This window comes from Penicillium nucicola, assembly GCF_028828085.1.
Source record: "Penicillium nucicola strain IBT 29836 chromosome Unknown utg000014l, whole genome shotgun sequence".
NCBI classification, from domain to species: domain Eukaryota; kingdom Fungi; phylum Ascomycota; class Eurotiomycetes; order Eurotiales; family Aspergillaceae; genus Penicillium; species Penicillium nucicola.
The window spans coordinates 66,474-84,551 of NW_026643138.1; the positions used below are offsets into that span (position 1 = coordinate 66,474).

The 18,078-nt window shown below is 46.9% G+C and overlaps 5 protein-coding genes across 5 annotated transcripts; 2 read left to right on the forward strand and 3 right to left on the reverse strand.

Moving 5' to 3' along the window:
* Nucleotides 1-1,373: 1,373 nt before the first annotated feature.
* N7511_011402 (bZIP transcription factor) lies at nt 1,374-2,367 on the forward strand (the record flags this gene model as incomplete). The annotated part of the gene is made up of 3 exons (XM_057133779.1): nt 1,374-1,536; nt 1,598-2,172; nt 2,275-2,367. 3 exons carry the CDS (start codon nt 1,374-1,376, stop codon nt 2,365-2,367), a joined length of 831 nt encoding a protein of 276 aa, XP_056978449.1.
* Nucleotides 2,368-7,131: 4,764 nt separating this feature from the next.
* N7511_011403 (class I SAM-dependent methyltransferase) lies at nt 7,132-8,115 on the reverse strand (the record flags this gene model as incomplete). Its single annotated transcript, XM_057133780.1, has 3 exons — nt 7,132-7,562; nt 7,669-7,934; nt 7,988-8,115. The coding sequence occupies 3 exons, from the start codon at nt 8,113-8,115 to the stop codon at nt 7,132-7,134; spliced, it is 825 nt and encodes a 274-aa protein (XP_056978450.1).
* Nucleotides 8,116-9,710: 1,595 nt separating this feature from the next.
* N7511_011404 (uncharacterized protein) lies at nt 9,711-11,033 on the reverse strand (the record flags this gene model as incomplete). The annotated part of the gene is made up of 3 exons (XM_057133781.1): nt 9,711-10,084; nt 10,153-10,942; nt 11,013-11,033. 3 exons carry the CDS (start codon nt 11,031-11,033, stop codon nt 9,711-9,713), a joined length of 1,185 nt encoding a protein of 394 aa, XP_056978451.1.
* Nucleotides 11,034-12,200: 1,167 nt separating this feature from the next.
* On the reverse strand, nt 12,201-14,169 carry N7511_011405 (uncharacterized protein; the record flags this gene model as incomplete). The annotated part of the gene is made up of 3 exons (XM_057133782.1): nt 12,201-12,918; nt 12,966-13,654; nt 13,702-14,169. The coding sequence occupies 3 exons, from the start codon at nt 14,167-14,169 to the stop codon at nt 12,201-12,203; spliced, it is 1,875 nt and encodes a 624-aa protein (XP_056978452.1).
* A 776-nt stretch (nt 14,170-14,945) lies between these two features.
* On the forward strand, nt 14,946-17,092 carry N7511_011406 (flavin-containing monooxygenase; the record flags this gene model as incomplete). Its single annotated transcript, XM_057133783.1, is given in 9 exon segments — nt 14,946-15,114; nt 15,165-15,695; nt 15,732-15,977; nt 16,054-16,100; nt 16,114-16,299; nt 16,358-16,560; nt 16,628-16,775; nt 16,829-16,936; nt 17,003-17,092. The coding sequence occupies 9 exon segments, from the start codon at nt 14,946-14,948 to the stop codon at nt 17,090-17,092; spliced, it is 1,728 nt and encodes a 575-aa protein (XP_056978453.1).
* Between the last annotated feature and the right edge of the window lie 986 nt (nt 17,093-18,078).

An 18,078-nucleotide genomic window follows, 5' to 3' on the forward strand; every position in this document is an offset into this window, starting at 1 on the left:
GAAGCCCTTGTCGCGAGAAAAGCTATTCCCGCCAAGTCAGATAAAACTGCGGGCCGACGCGATCTCCACCTCACCGCCTTCGCACACTGCACGATGTTGTGTCTCTACAAGGAGTCCTCCAATATGACTGTACAACTATTACGCGCATAGGTTCGTCGCCAGCGTTTTCTGCCTTGCGAACCTGCTCTACACACCAGTGTGGCATTCTTGAACAACCGAAGGGTGACCAACCTGGATGCAATATGGCATGTTGATGACAGCGTTGCAGAAGAGACATGGTGGCCTCGCTGGTAGGCTGGTATGACGACGATCCTAATTGTCAGACCCTCGCATACCATCGATGGTCGGGAAGTCTTTATAAAAAAAGTCAAGTACATTACCTTGTCCAACTGAATCAAATTTGGCTGACTCTGATCTCATCACAGGCAACGCTCGGATTCCCATGACTGAAATGTGAAGCGAGAAAATTGCCTTTCTTTTCGGCCTTGCTGGTACCCTACCATGGCTTGTTTTATACACGACTATTGCTGGCACCTACGAGTCGCCACCTCGACCTTCGAGTCGATTGATCCATCAGGTCAGTTGTTATGCCTATCTGACCTAGACCCGAAGGAGTGCGTAGCAGTCTGTCTCTCGGAATTTGAAGACCTGCAGGGGATAGCCGATAGCCTTGTGGCGTGGGTATTTGTTCCGCCTGATGGTACAGTAGTTTTCGAATTTAGCTATACCTACCTCTACACTCTTCCTTGATTCCCCGGCAGGGTCCGACACGCGCTAGTCCCAATATGGGTAATCCGGTCCCAGTCCCTCTCCCAGACCGCCTACTTAAAGAGCAAGGATACATTACAATACGATCCCGAACATCCGACCATTTAATTTACACGAAACTGCCATACATTTCACCTCGTGCCCTTCGTCCCTTTCATTGTTCGTCAATCCTTAATTCTTTACACATCACACCGTCTTCACTAAGACCTCACACAAGGCCAGTCTAAAGGATATAGCTCCAAGGCTTTCCACTTCAAAGCTTGGTCTCATTTTTGATATGATAGAGAGTCAATCGTTTACCATGTCTCAGATGGCCGCTGAAGCTGGATGCAGCACAGTTACGATCATTGATATTCACAGAATGGCAATGCTGTGACTATTTTCGGAACATGACGGAGACCTTCATCATGTGATTTTCCTTTAATGTATATTTGATGATTAACAAGCTAAGCCATAAACAGGCTAGGGCGTCGTTTCAAAGCTGAGTTTGCGATGAATTAAGAGATAAAAAGGGGGTGGGACTGAGTTCGAGGAGCCCTATACAGTACATTCTGTACTTTCATTATACTTATCATACTGCCGATCCCCCGCCATCTGTCTCCAACATGCATTGCTCCACTGAGTACGTTCGTCATTCAGCATCTCGTGGCAGTCACAATTATATCAGCAAATTCAACCCCAACGTCCACGCCGACGAAGATTGGACCCAAATCTCCGATCTCGCAGAGCGTCGTCGCATTCAGAACCGCATAGCTCAGCGTAACTATCGTGAGTACCGTTATTGACTTGATAGTCTCGTATATGTTTCTCACTTGCCGTGATCTTACAGGCAAGAAGCTAAAGCGTCGGTCGGAGGATCTGGAGCGACGAGCTCCGTCTTCTTCTACTCCAGAACAGTCACACGCAGAGCAAATTTTACCAAAGCCATCTCCTACCACGACTCGAACAAAGATGCGAGCGTCCAAGTCTGTTGCAGATGTCAAGCCTCAATTGCATTCGTCAGACCGACCTGCGTCTTACGAATACTACACAATTTCCGATGATCGCCAACCCATTTTCGCTCAACAGTGCACTCCCCAGCTCTCGGCATTCCACACCCAAGCCCTTTACTATCCTTCCATGGCCCCTTGCGACGCCCATTGGCAATCAGACTACAACCATTCTCCTCTCTTCCACGCTATACCAAATAATGCCAACTTGATTGCCGCCTACCAGACGGAATACAGCGATTCAGTCATCTCAGTAGTGCCTGGGCTCCTTTCATTACACACGGCGGGCAAGATCGCCTACGACGAGGATCTCATCGGTCCGTTCAGCATGTGCTACGCAATAATGGCTGGCATTGAACTATGTCAACAGCAGCAAGAAGCACATCCCTGGAGTGGTCTGCCGAATGGACATCAGGTATATATTCCTCGCTGAGTTTCTCAGTGCATATTAACACAAGTACACGTGCCCAACCATCGCACCAACCAGCTAACCAGGTCTTTGTCTGCGCTTTCCCAGGTACCTTCGCTTGCATACAGCTACACAGAGAACCACCAGCGAGGACCTCTGACATCACCAGATGCATCCGTCACATTCCCGCTCACACCCTAATACGCCCCGCTTTCACATGTGCCGTGCAGACCTGTACGAGTACGATCTACTGCCGTACGTGCAGATCCAAGAGAAAGGGGACCCAAGAGCCTGAGCGATTTGCTTGCCCTGAGGTACATCCACCCCATTTAGGCCTTATCACGGACTCCGAAAGGCGTCGATCGGTCTTAATCCATCCGGTACTTGGTTTCCTCCCGGAATCCTCTCTACTTTGTGATTGAGTCATTGAGGTCTCCTTTTTACTTCTTTCACGATTTTCTTATATAATTTCTTGCTTTAGCCAGTGCGGATATGGACATGTGGGATGAGGTACAGTGGGGACTGATGGATGATATTGTTGACTCCGACCCCTTGCTGAAGTTGGAAGCTAGCTGGCGACCTTGCCAGCTCTACAAAACAAATATGGATGGTTCAATGTAATATCACGGTACCATAACAATGACCCATTGATGGTAATACAACCATTACGATAACAGTTCTGCCGTGATTAAGAGGCGGTGAACTAAAACGGCGTAGCGCATGTCGGAATTAGTTTCTCCGAATCAAGAAGTAAGAGTATGGAGGTATAGCTGATTTCGAAAACTACTGTATGTATGGGCTGTGCACTCCGATCGACTGTAAGAGAGGCTTAGGAACCTATATTATGTTGAGGAACCAGCTGCCTCTAATCCCAACGGAATGAACCCTCAACTTCCAAATCCCAGGGTAGGCAGGAAGCCTTTCCCAGCCCTCCGCCGACCGTCCTCTATCTCCGGATCCGCGGCTCCTCCCCCCACTCCACCCGAACCACCTACCCCACAACGCACTCCGCCTCACCAGTCAGCTCCGAGCCCCTTTCTCTCCTCGAAGAGCGAACAACCCAAGAAGACTACCGACGCTAGTACACAAACACAAGCCAACCCAGCACAAATTGTGCTTCCTACAGCAGAGGAATGCTCTAACGACCCTTACGCTCACCCGCCCTCTACTACAACCGACCCATCACGTTTGCCTCCACCAACCCTCTCGCCTCAGCCTCCCCATCCGACACCAACCACTACTACCATACCCCTAAACCATCAGCCAAGCTATGCTTCGGTCCTCCAGCAACCCACCACGACTTCACCTCAACCGACTCCTACACCCCAAGAACCTGTCCCTCCCACTAGACCTATACTCACAATAGGAGATCTTCACCGCCGATTCTACAACAAACCATCACCTTTCCAAATCGAGTCGAAGACAAGGAAATTCTCAGCTAGTCAAATTAGCAACAAACCTGTGTCCGCAACAAAGTCGTTGTCCAAATTCCTGAATTCAGCATTGCCGGCATTTTCGCGCTTCTTAGCAGAGATGCAGCCAAATCCGAACACTCGTCGGTTTCATTCGCAAATTCATTATAGTCGCGCCATGCAGGCATCCTAGCACAATGAACGGCCCCAGGCCACGGCAGGCCCCAACGAGGCTCTAAGTTCGTTTAAGAAGAGGTACACGATACATGTACGTACATTGATTACATAGTTGTTGTATGCTGCATATCGCTTAGCGAGGGGTCAGCGTAAATGAAATCATCCATCCATCCATCCATCCATACTGTATGTATGTCTACTGCAGTAGATGCTGTCTCCATACTCCGGCTGAACTCCGTGACCGAGACGAGGCGATACCAAGACCTGAAGATTATGCAGGAGAAATACTTGCATATCCAGCGAGGCATACGGTGATCACCTCAACCTTGATTGGCCCTACAAATCGTCCGTGAAGCCGCTCGTCCCGAATGCGCCCGCTGAGAATTCAAGGCATACGAGCGTGGAGCCCAAATGTGGGTTCAGTCACGCTCCATCGACGCATGCACATCGACATCCGACCCTCAAGTTCGGGAGGTAGACCATATGACTGCTCATCTCGTTCAGAAAGCTCAGAATTTGCTGTGTAGCGGCCGTGAAATTCACAACGCTGTGGAGACAGACCCCGTTCTTTGTGAGAGGCGTTGCAGCGAATATTCTGGTTCATCTTTAACGCGCCCTCGAGCCGGGGGGCGGGGTCCCCCAGAGACCCCCTTTACGGGGGTCGGCGAGGCAATTTCCAATTGCCGGGGGTGCCCCCAAGGCGACGGGCAAGACTTCCCTGCCAGCCCGTCGATTGTGACATCTCTCAAACAGCCCCTCTATCAGTTCGCCTCACCCTTCCATCATTGGAATCCGGGTCTTATTCCCCTAACGAATTTGCATGGAGCATATGTTCCCGGCCCGTGGTGCACCTCCCGCTCTGCGTTGGTATCCCGTGGCCCACCGTGTTATGTGATCCTAGTGTGTGTTACGCTTGGACGCTTTTCTCTCTCTTGTATGCTACACGGGAAGTACTATCGCGTTCCTCCCTCAGTGCGACGAGCTGTCGTTGATGGTTGTGGCTTTGACTCACGTCAAGGCTCTCCTTCGTGTCAACCACTACGGGATACTTTGATCCCTTATGCCAGCCCTCTTCGCCAGAATACGGCCTCCCATTGTTGACAAAACTGAAAGGTCTGGTGCTGAAATTGAAATTGAGTCCACTTTTCTGACCAGTGCCAAGCAAATGTGAACGGGCGGTGCGACAAACTAGTCCGTGGGTCAGCGCATCTTGCCCGTCGCCCTGGGGAGCACCCCCGGCAATTGGAAATTTCCTCGCCGACCCCCATAAAGGGGGTCTCTGGGGGACCCCGCCCCCCGGCTCGAGGGCGCTTTGAAACGGAATCAGAGCATGTGCTTGTGTGCCTTCAGGTAGGATAAGGCCTTTCTGTACGTCAAAATCAAACCTACATGACATATAGACATGGTTCATACAAGATTAAACGGCTAGGGACCCGCATCCTCGCAGCGGCGTGGGGACCAGAACGCAAATCAATACTCTTGGCCTCACGTGTCACAGTCCGACTATGAGCTCAACTGGCATGGCCAGTTGCGTGTACATGTAGGTCGTCTACAAACGCTCGTGCAGATATCGGCGCTGCGTCATTCATCGGGCATCAGAGCTACATAGCCGGCAGGTAGAGCGTAGCAGGTTGGTCAACTCGGGTCTTCAGGTATTATTTTACTTGACGATAGTATACTCATGAAGGCAATCTCTGCGACTGTTGACGAGGCTGATTGACTTCGTTCATGTCAACATGGGTAGTCTTAGCAAGACATCATGATATATATCCGCGTCTGCCCTTGGCTCCTTACTAGTAGCCCATGAATCATAGAACGACGCCCAGAAGATATATGAGAGCTGAGAATGGCATATGTAAAACGAATGCATAACACAAAAATTTCGCTTCGAATACTTGCAGTAAATAGTAGAGATGGGTTCCAATAGGCCTCAATTAAGATGTGACTAATAAACTGTTCATTCAGGAGAAACCTCACCGCCTTCGCACACTGAACGACGGAGTCTTCCAATATGATTGTACAATCTTAACACGGATAGATTCATCGCCCGCGTTTTCCGTCTTGCGAAGTTGCCCTGCGCACCAGTGTGGCTTTCTCGAACAAGCTGAGGGTGACGAACCTGCATTTGCGTTGATCACCAGTCCCTTCACCGCCCGATTACTGCACATTTCACCACACCGACATCAACATCAACATCAACACGTCAACACGTCAACACACAAGCTCGAAATGTCTACTTTCACTTCACTGGCATAACAAACATCCTACCGAAACAGCATCACAACACAACATCGCCATGTGTGCTACACCCCAATCATGCGATTTTACTTTGCAGCAAACGGATCATCGACTGCGGAACGGCATACAGAGTGGGAATACGGGTCGCCAACGAGAAATCCCAGCTTGGATTGAGCTGGTGATTGATTTTCTATGCTATGGTGCTTTGCAACATGAAACAGATTATGAAGATGTTGGGCAGGTCTTGGCTTCATCGAATGCTGTTGCAAATTCGAATACTAGTCTCTGACACCACGAAGAGGTGCCTGCACATCGTCAGAGGAGCAGGACTGGCACCGCGGCGCCACGGGCCGCCTAAACAAGCACAAATTTGATAACGCAGGGCTCAAGGCTGCATGGAAGCTCAAGATTATACAATCACAGGGCTCAAGGCTGTGAGGGAGAACTTGGTATCGCAGCTGAATTTGGTTCCCTCGTCATACTGGGGATGGGGGTGAAAGTCACTGGACACAATAACAGGGCCAGTCTACTCGCGCTGCTCAGCAAGCTCATTAACTGGGTCAGTATTACTCTATAACAATCTTAATCCATTGGTGTGAATATAATGGGTCCTCTACCATAATTCCATTTAGCGAGAAGGCGTCACGGGAGTTGGCGAGCGATTAGTACAGCGGCCACGTAAGGGCACCCAATGCGATAAAACTAATTAGAGAAAAGCTTGGCACGAAAATTGGGTGCTTCTCGCCGCCTTGGTTGCCAGCGTTAAGAAGTCAGAATCGCATAGGTATGTGATGAGGCTGTTGCGAATGGGGAATTAAGCCGCCGTGTGATCGTTCATCTCGTCACCAGAAACCAGGACCGAAACCATGACGTTTTAAATTTGCTTAAATTCTTTAAGGGCAACAAATAATAATGATCTATTTGTATTGATTCTGACTGATTGAACAATGGATCATTTAAAACAAACTCTCAAAACGCATAGGGGATCTGAAATTCACAACAAAAGGCCATCGCCCACAATGGGTGGGTGACCAGAAAATGCATGCGACAACAGACCTGAATCCAATAAAAAATGTTGAGACGGCAATTTTCTGAGCCTGGCATGTGATTGTGAGAATGTCAAAATAGCCGCGAGATCTCACAAGGAATCAGTTGGCCTTTTTCCGACAATGGCGAAGGTCTGAAATTTGGGAAGGACGCCATGCGTGTACTCTAACTCGACGTTTTGAAGCGTTTGACATGTTAGACTTCGGGCTGTGGACTCGCTTTCTGCCCGCCTAGTGCGCAAAAATGTCACTGGCAATAACGCTTGAAGCAGCTGAAAGATCCATAATCTTGCTTCAGAGTAATTTTCCGTCCTCTCAAGTATGTTATAGTCATCCTGTTTCAGAACCTCAAGCCCAAGTCGTTTGCCCTGGTCCATGATAGATTCAGAAATACGCATGCAAAATCCTGCTGTGGCGGAATACTCGATGATCATGTTCATGCTTTCGATGATTGTAGGTGCCTCCTTATCAGCCCCTGCATGGCACCAGTCGGCATCTTCCCATTGAATATAGCCCCCAGGACCTTGACCGAAATGTATTGTTAGTCAGAAGAAGCTTGAAAAAAGGGTATATGGGAAAACACAAGTGAAATGAAAGCAAATGGGGAATTCAGAGATATTTGGACTTACGCAAAAGCTGGACGATGTTTTCCATCGCTATCCGGATCTCTGGCTCCGGTAGCGCAAGAACGAGCAGTCTAACATGAACCAGATCATATGTATTCAAATGCTCCTCAGGAAAACTCTCTGTGGCATCATGGATAGAGAAGCTGATCTTGTTCGCGCTGTCTCCATCCACTGGAAACTGCTTATCGGAGATATCGAAGCCATGAAAGTAGTGTGACTGATCCCCAGGCAGGGGGCTAAGAACGGCAGATAGCCTTTGAAGCCAAATGCTAGCAGGTTGAATGTCAATAACCATCATCATATCTGGATTAAAAGCATTTACCCTGTACCAGTAGCCACATCAGCAACTTTAAGAGCGCTATTTCGTGTCAAACTGATAGACGGGTGAAGGACCTCATATCCCATGAAGTTTGCTAGGATGTAGTGTTGTGTGTTCAACCTGTCTCTCATTTTAGCTTTTGGATCAACGTAATGAAGACATGAACTTTTCCGACCGGTCTGACTCCATCTGGTCACGGCTGCAAAGCATATAAAGCTCTTCCCTCGTCATTGTCGCCTGTGGAGCTAGTGAGCTCTAAAATGTCGGTTAAGTGAGTAGCATGAGCTTTAGCGGACCTCATAAGCTAATAACTCTTCTCTGTATGCCAAACATTTACGCTACATTCCTATAAGTTTCTAGCACTTGTAAAATTAGGAATGCTGTATGCGTCATGCAGCACAAATTAATTCTATTTGCCGAAAGGAAGCGTCGTAACTCAGTTGACGCAAATGGCTATCAATCTGATTCAATCACAGTCGTGTCTCGTGTAACTGTTGAATTCCATTCCGTAATCTGGTATGCTATAATAATGTCATTCTATTTAGCATGCCGGTATTTACATATCGACATTCCATTCAGTATCATGACGCAGCATTCTTTGCCAACTGAAATCCAAAGTCAGGTTTTTGTTCGACCTTTTGATGTGGCCTTCTTGCATCCTGTCTGAATTAGGCTGCGGCACTATCCAAATTATCGGCAGGCAATCGATTCTCGTATCCGTAAATTGCGGATATAAATCCATTATCGAATTATCCGCAACGATACGATACGATAATTATATTCTCATTTGCGGATATCCGCGGCTTATCGTACAATAACAAATATTGCAAACATGCTAAGACTCGTGACGTGAACGAGTTTGCATAAACTATGCATTTTCCCAGTATTTTTTGGAGTATTCAATGTTTGACTGATTCTGTATTTGTCACGCGAATGAGTAGCCTATGATCCTTTCTCCAAACTAACCTACTTTGTCTCGCTTTATTGTAACAGCATTCATTTATCCAAGATTATGTTACAGGTTATCAAATTCAAATCCATCTGGCTGCTTGTGTTAAGATAAGAGATTATCTCATTGATTCAATTGATTGACTTATGGATTTATCTTTCAAATGGGCGGGATGTCTCATATATCTGTTCCTAATCCCTACCATCAGGTTCAGCCACCGTGATACTTGTTGAGATAGATAGTTGTAGTGTTCTTGTTGACGTTACTATCAAAAGTGGGAAACCCATCTATTTAAATGTACATCGCTAGTCTCGCCACACAAGCTTTGACCACCGTGATATTCAACAATACTCAACAGTCTACGAATACGAATACGAATATATTCGTTATTCGTGCCCACTCCTAATACCTCAAAATGGCCCATCCTGCAGTAAGGCTTGCCAGGCACTGGTACAGTTGCGAGACCAGATCCTTGACGTTGGACACACGAGGAGTATGAAGTCAAGTATACCTTAAACCCATCTGACCTAACTGTGACCAGTTGGCTGTGTGCAACCACTCATTAGGGACACTGAAATTTGGAAGTACGGAAGGGTGTGTCAGACACTGGAGTTTACTGTGTATCGTTTCCTCTCCCCTTGTATTATTCCTTCCTCCATCCTCTAGCAATACAATGCTTTATATTTTCATCCTTTCTTTCTTCATTAGCCTACTCTGGGCAAAAATAGCGCATCCAGAAATCTAAAATTAACGGAAATAGCAAACATCTACTGACTGTTAAGTCGCTTTGCCAGTATTCCATCTGAAAACCTCCTGAGCATCACCTGAGCTCGTATGAAGCCGAGACGACACAAATTTGCAGACACGGAACGTGGAGTATAAAGACCATGTAAACGATGTAGCTTTTTGCTCGTTATAATGTCGACCAAGAAGAGGCTGAATCGCCCGAGTTGCCTCCTCGGCTCGATAAAACGGAATCTTCGGGAATAGATGATGAACAACGTGAAAATCGATGATGTCGTGAAACAGATGGCGACCGAGAAACCCCGTTGTGCGATCTATGGTAGACAGGGCCCCCTTTGTAAAAGTCCAATTTTTGTCTCCGTAATGCGGCAGTGACGGATGGGTATGATGGAGATAAGTAATCGAAACTAGGCGAGTACATAAGTTAGATCTAACCTGACGTTCAAAACGGAAACTCTCGATGATAGTTGCTTACTGATCCAGTGATTGACCCAGAGATATGGTAGAAAGTACAACAAAAGAATCTGCCGTAGACCGAATCTCATACACAGCCCAGTCAGCATGCACCCAGTGGCGATCAAGCCCAGATCAGAGAGTAGGACATAGAACCTCTGAAATGGAGTGAACAGGGCCCCGAAAGGATTGAAATGGCTCTTGTCGTTGGACAGCCTGGTGTCTCGGGCGGGTAAACTGTCCACTCCAGCACTGACATTGAAAAGAAGATACATCGGCCAACCAAACAGCTGGTGTAGCAATAATTGAAATAGCGCCACCACAGGTGCATCTTCAGCAGACTGAATGACTATGCGATATAGGAAGGGGAAATGGAAGGAATTTTCATATTCCTCCTCTGTGAAAGGCACAAAAGCAGTATCCTTCCCCATATGGCTAGTATAGCGATGATGGCGAGCATGGGTGGTCTTCCAGGAGAAGTATGGCACTAGAAGGGCTGAGTGGAGCGTAAAGCCTATAAGATCGTTCACTTGAGGAAAGAGAGAGAATGCGCCGTGTCCACATTCATGCGCTAAGATCCAGAAGCCCACGCCGACGCAGCCCTGATAAAAGCCATAGCACATCCAGGCTGGGTATCGAGCCCATGCCCAGGGAATTGTGTCAATATGTATGGCAAAGAATACCAGAAGGCTACAGTAGAGCACGTCGCGGAGCAGATACAACATTGATGTAGACAGTGCAGGTTGAAAACAGGCCGGGGGAATTGCAGCTCTGAGAGTGTCGAGCCTTGGTTCAGGAAAATCTCCCTTTTCCTATCAAGTTGCTTTAGGTCAGATCTTGCCAATGCTCTGAATTTAGTCCCGGTGGAACTAGAGTTCCTACCTTCAGTTGAGGTTCAGCCATTGTCAAGAATGTTTGTTTGTTTGGTCTCTTTCTCTCTTTTTCTTTTTGGAGAAATAGGTTCGTGGAAAGGAACAAGAAATCCAAGGTAATTGCGATGAATGGATAACCAAGACTGAGATGCGCTGCCATTTGTAGGTCTGCTTTCTTGTGAACAAGGCCATCCTCGGTTTATTTTTTGCTTTGGAAGTAGTGTTGTGGTATCTTCAACACTCCACACTCATGATATCACTTGCGGTGCTGATTTCGTTATGATGCGCACTCCCTTCTCACACCCATCCTGCAGTTCACCCAAACTAGCAGCAGCATCATGCCTAAAATTGACAACAACATTATCTTTGACAAATTGGTGCCGTTTCCGAGAAGATGTCATCGAACGCATTAATCACATGGGAGTGATTGTTTTGGCATTATTCGCTTTGAAATGGTGTGGTGAGCTAGAGTCATCCAAAGACATGGTGTCAAATAGTGGGTATGCTTCGGAATCCCTCGGATGAGATCATTTCCTTTTCTAGAGCGTAAATATGCCCGAAACCTATTTCAGCGCAGCAAAAATATCCATGGTGAGGTTGGATGTGGAGGGTATGGGTTGAGGCTCCCTTTTCCATGAACGGGATTGTTGGTTGGCGCTTTGAGACCCTCCCACATGGTTGTGATTGATACCCATGAGATCGGCACTCGGGATGAAAGACACATGATGCGGCATATGAGGTGGCGATATGAACGCACGCCAAGAAAGTGGGTAAAGCCGTGAGTGAGCGTGGGTGAGAATGTGGATGAGTGGGGGGACAGGGCGCTCTGTCGTTGCCTGAGAGGCGCATTTCGGATAACGGGTAGTCTGTGCCACAAGGTCCGGGCCGTAACGGTACTAGTTAGTATGTTGTGTGACGATTGCTTATGTAGACAATCCGCCCCATCGCGTCAAGCTGCAGCTTTTTTTTTTAGGCTGGGGAAGCTATTTGCCCTTGCCAATAAATCGAAGGGCACCCCACCCATATTTCTGACCCCGACGTAAGTTGGCTGCCTGACGACCAATCCCGAAGTATCGATTCAACACCCGGTGCCAAAGAACATACGCGACTTATCCGATGGATGGTTCATCTATATGAGGAAATTTACTAGATGGACGATTGGTATGGAATAATAGTGTATTGTCCCGTATCAAGCACCCTACAGAGCGTTTCTGAAGCGAACAGCCCCTCCAAACAGAACCGCACAGACTCCAGTGGCTATTTGGACCCTCTCCACCGGGATAGAGCCGTAAGAATGAAGAACATGACCACCAATATAGATTAACACCCACATGCCAAAGATAATCGCCATATTCTCGCACAGACGCAGCAACAGATGGGAACCGAACGTGTAGCGCTCTGCTAGAAGGTATCTAGCAACTGCTACCTGGTATGCCTTTTGTTGCGCTGGATCTAGATAACCGTTGACAAACCTGTCCATGAATGTTGGCGTCGAGGAATTGCGAGAAAGGTGTATCAGAGCCTCTCGGACTCGATGCAACCGTGATTTAGGAGTAGGGGTAGTTTCAGGCCATACATCCTTGGACGAACATATCTGCTTTAACGGGCTGGTGTCAGACGTCCATATGTACTGGGAGTTTGAATCTGCAACCAGTGGCAAGGGCGTAAGCTCCTTATCCAGACCTGCGGCTGGGTCCTCGTATTGAAGGACATTGGTGTAAAAGGCCGGGCTTAAAACACGAACGGTAAGCTCCAACTCAGGAAGCGATTTCTGGAGGTCAAGCTGAGAGGAAGGGGAATGGAAAGTCTCAGCAAACAGCCAGTGAGACTTCGATGGCTCATAGATGACCTTCAAAGGTTTTGGATAATGGGCGACGACATGAACAAGGAAAAGACGGAAGAACTTTTCCAGCGACCTGGAGAGAAAGCAGTTAGATGATGTTGTCTTGGAGACTATTGCAACACTTGCCGTTCCAGAGCCGTTTCCTCTCGTGGAATATTCGAATTCTTCACTTCTGGCTTGCGGAGATAGGTGAGATTTCCACGAAAGCGGACACGAAGGGCCTCATAGATGATACGCTGCTTTGAAAGCGCACCAATGTAGCCCCACCGACAGATAAATCGCATCAGCTGCCATGGTGTTGCGCGCAGTGGATCTAGTGGCTCGCCACAAGAGAACAGACGGCTAATAATCTTGGGCCGGCCATCAGGCGCATAAAGTGTTGTGTTACTATGCAGGGGCCCTTTAGTCCCTGAAAAGGGATTGCAGGGGTCACTGCACGTAGTCGTAAAATATCCTTCTACTTTCTCGAAGGGGGAAAGGAAGAAATCCTTGTCCCAGTTTCCTTTGTACATCTTAAATTGGGAAGCCGACGCAACAAATTTGGCATGTTGCAGACCACTGCAGGTCTGAAAGGGAACCGAGTCCATGATCTCAGCAGTATGGTTGGCATCTGTGCCAGCACTACCTGCATTGAGCCGGAAGAAGGCAGCCTTTCGTTCGCCAAAGGAATTATTGACTTCCATCACCATCGCGTCGAGCTCCCGTGACGGGTTGTACAGCAGCCACCATGATACTGCATTCCGGGTGAACCAAAGAAACTTGGGTATGCTGATCATGTAGGCGTACGGCCATTGCTGAGGGTTCTCGCCCTAGAATTGGTAAGAGTGGGATCTGCGTCCGGTGTGTATTTACTTACCCGAGACAAAAGGTGACGCTTCAACTTGCCCTGTAGCCCCAATGTACTGTTTCCAGGCTCCAGATAGTGGCGTTGATCAACCTTGAACCAGCACTTGGTGGATCTGGTGGACTTGTTTGGGTCATCCGGCGCAGGCTGTGCGGTGTCAATTGACAAGATCGAGCCCACTCTGCCACGAAGGCTGACAGGGATGCCAACGAGAAAGTAATCATAGGTATAGTTGTACCTTTCGGGAAACATGCGCGAGTGAGAAAGCTTGGTTGGGAAAAGTAAGGGTTTCCCAATGAATTCTTTGTCTTCATTTAGAGCGCTCAGTCTTTCGTCGAGGAGTAACTTTCGTTGAAAAAAAGCCGCTTGAAGTAACCAAGTTAAGCCAATGGTTGTGACTGCCCCGACGAGAAGGAGAACGGTGGTAGGTAGCACAATCACCCATCGAGTTTGAAAGAATTGATAAATCAGGGTGGCCATCGCGAAGTGGCAATAATACTCCAGACCGTTGGCTGTATCAGCTTGTGGGAGGGTGAAGATCGAAAAGAGGCCACAGAGGCCCGCTACCGCTGAAATGTCTGAAATTTTGATATTGCAAATCATGCTGAGATTTCAAAATTGTGTATCAAACAATACAATATCTGTTTTTCAACACTGCTCTTTGCTGAGGGCAATACGTTCAAAATGACCTTTTCTTTATAGCACTCATCCTTGGAATTTCGTGAAATAAATAATCCTGACCATCCTTGCTCCATGGTTTGAATCAGTAGTAGAGTGCCTCTTTGGGCATGTCGGAGAATGCATGATGCTGCTTTGGTGACTCGCCTATGTCCGCCCACTCAGACCTTCACACAGCCTGCAGTTCCAGTAATCCCCACCCTCCTGCCTGATGCAGCAGCTTCTTCACACCACCTTCCTGAGCCGGAGACTAACTATTATCAATATATGGCACAAACTAAGCGGCAAACTCGGCTTTGGAAAAATTGGTTGTGGCTACCCTGTTGACCCAGCTGCGGACAAATTTGGATGGCAAATGCGAGTTTCTAAATCTAGTATGCCCAACTACAGTCACATGCGAAAGTGATTCAATATTGGAGTATACTCCTGTATCATGGGTCTGACTGGAAATTTATTTCTTTTAGTCGTCGGCCTTTGGGACGAGATATTAATATTCAGCTTAGAAGACATCCCGCAAGTGTCTTTCTGCCTTGCGAAGCAAGTCATACTCCTTTTCAACATAAATTTATCCAAGCAAAATGTCCACTAGCAGAAAGACGAGCAGGCCATTTGTTCAAGTCATGGTCATTGGAGCTGGCTTTTCTGGATTAGCAATGGCATGTCAACTAAAAAAGCAGCTCAATTGCCAAGATTTGGTAATTTATGACCAGATACCCAAGCCCGGGGGAACATGGTGGTCAAACCAGTGTAAGAGTCATGAATTCTTTCCACATCTTTGATACTAACGAATACTCAAGACCCGGGGTGCGGAGTGGACATTCCAGCCGTCTTCTATAGTCTCTCTTTTGCTCCGAATCCTCACTTTTCGAAGGTGTTTCCAAAACAAGACGAGATATTGAAATATTTTAACCAAGTTGCAGCGCAATATGACGTGTCTCGTCATATTTCATGCCATATTCAATGGGTACAGGGTTGCTGGATCGAAGAAACAAGTACTTGGAAAGTCCAGTTGCGAGATTTATCAACAGGGGTGTGCTTCGATCAAGAGTGCAAGATACTCATATCAGCTGTGGGGGGTTTATCTATCCCAAATGTGATAAAGGTTAAGGATGCAGACGTCTTCCAGGGACAAATTATCCATACAGCCCAGTGGAATCACGATGTCTGCGTTCGTGACAAAGATGTCGTGGTCATCGGCAACGGATGTAGGACGCGGCCAATCTGTCTCAAAATTCAGGAGGCTAATATCTCGATATCTGATAGCATCCGCTTCCCAACTCATTCCATCCGTTGTCAACGAAGCCAAGACAATTACCCAATTTATGCGAGTTAGTCAATAACTCAATTACGTCGACTATAGGTAGATTTTGCTGATCCGAATCCCATGATACAGACACCGCAGCACTACATGCCGAGCGAGAATATGGCCATCAGCGTGTTTCTCAGGAGGGTCTTTCAGTATATACCCTCACTTTTATGGCTCATACGGACGGCGGTTTTTGCCTACCTTGAAACGTCCGGCCCCCAGTTCAACATCACAGCCAAAGGGGAATCGCTCAGAAACAAGGCATCGGAAATAAGCCGGCAATATGTCAAGACCAATGCACCGGGTAATAATTTGCCCTAGATTTCACTTGTCGCTCCACATTTTGTCATTTTACTAATTCGATATATAACCCTTTCTAGAGGAATATTGGTCACTCCTTATCCCTGCCTATGATTTGGGCTGTAAGGTAAGATTCGAAGTCCTGGTTCATCATTTCTAATAGAAGAGAGTCTAAGGTCTTACTTAAGCGACGGGTATTTGACAACGATAGATACATCCCATGTCTTCAAAAATCCAACGTCCACTTAACAGCAGACCCGATTGTAGCTCTCCAACCTCATTCGGTGCTGACAGGATCAGGCAGGACATACAATGCCGATATAATCGTAGGTGTTGCATATTCTGTTATTGTGGTTTCTCCAATTCTAATCGAGATCTGAATAGGTTTTGGCAACGGGATTTAAAACTGCTCAGTTTGATGTCAAGCTCTTTGGGCGGAATGGTCTCTCGCGAGAAGATCATTGGAAGCAATTTGGAAGCAAATCAGCCTTTAAAACGGTGGCAATGGCGAATTTTCCAAATTTCTTCTACGTATTAGGGCCACATTCCGGGCGAGGCCATACATCGACCATTTTTGCTGCGGAGAGGTATGATATTGTTACCATCGTGTGATTATTTTCTGAGTCTTGATGGCATAAACTAATGCTAGTCTAGCTTCGTTCACTTGGTTATACGAGCTATCAAGCATGTCATCAATGGTCATGCCAGGTCTGTTGAGATCAAACCTTCTAGTGAGAGGTCTTTCCATGAACATATCGTAGATGCTCTGGATAAAACCGTGTATACTGGAAAATGTGGAAGCGTAGGTCGACAACTGGGGTGATAATTTAAGATCACTGACAACTTCCCCGATAGTGGTATATTGATCAGAAAACTGGGAAAAACTGGTTTATCTATCCTTGGGATTCATTCACTATGTGGTACTCTACGCACATGGATGGGATGGAAGATTGGAAATATGAGGTAAGATCCAGATGAAGTACGAATATATGGTTCTTGGCTTATTTTTAAAAAGTTCAATCCGGTTAGAGGTCAGAGAAGGAACCACAAATATCATTACATGTTCTTTGTGATTACTGCTCTTGCTTCTTTGGCGTGGATTCAATGCACGATGCTTAACTAGTTAGTTGGTTGTTCTTCTATCTCCCACTTTCTCGTATTCTTTCCTCCATCTTGTGTTAGGAATGTAGATCTTGCCATATCCACCTAGTTTCATCTTATCCTGCTTAATGGCATGGCTATTAATATAGTATCAATCATTTTGTGGACGCTTAGATTGCTCAGCCATACCTAGTTTAGACTAAAAACCAAGCAGACAGAAACAAGAGATCAATACGCAATGAATTGTATTGATGAGCAGGAGGATGGCAAGAGGAAAGAGAAAGGAGGGTCGCGATGAGATATGCTTGTTGGAGGACCTGTTTTGATGGTATTGTTATGTCATCCTGATACGCACTAGTCATTCATTAGGGTTAGTGTCGACTTCCGAGTGGGACAGTACGGACTAGTACAGCAAAGTACTTGAGTGTGATTCTTAATACTATAGTAGGTGCAGAATAAAAAGGGGTTTGGGGCTTACTAAGCCTCACAAACACAGGCACAAATCAGACATACATGATAGCTGAATATCTCCAAGCGCACTAGTAAAGATGCGGTGCACTATACTTGACAGAACTCCCTATTTAGGAAACTTACATAACATGATGGGCTGTATGTGGGTGGCATGGGCCCCTTCCTCGGTGGGCCGCGGCGAGGTCTACCCATGTCGCATTTTCATGACCGCATATCAATTACTGTATTTCTTCGTAGTTCGCTATTGGCCATTCCCACTCCATGGCATTCATGAATCTGATAGCTGTATTGCTTTCAATTCCCACCATACCCCCGCCATCGCCCCACCTCAGCGTTCCACATTCCCCATTGGCACGAATAAGGCTGTTGTAAATATTCGAAAAAGAACCTAGTCGACAAACTTGATTGAGCGTTGCTTTGACGTTGCCAAACGTCCATGTATTGGAATAAATTCTTCATTTACACTTCTATGTCAGTTTATAAAATACTACAATCACATCCAGCACAGCTATTCTTCTAAGCCTCATGGCCTC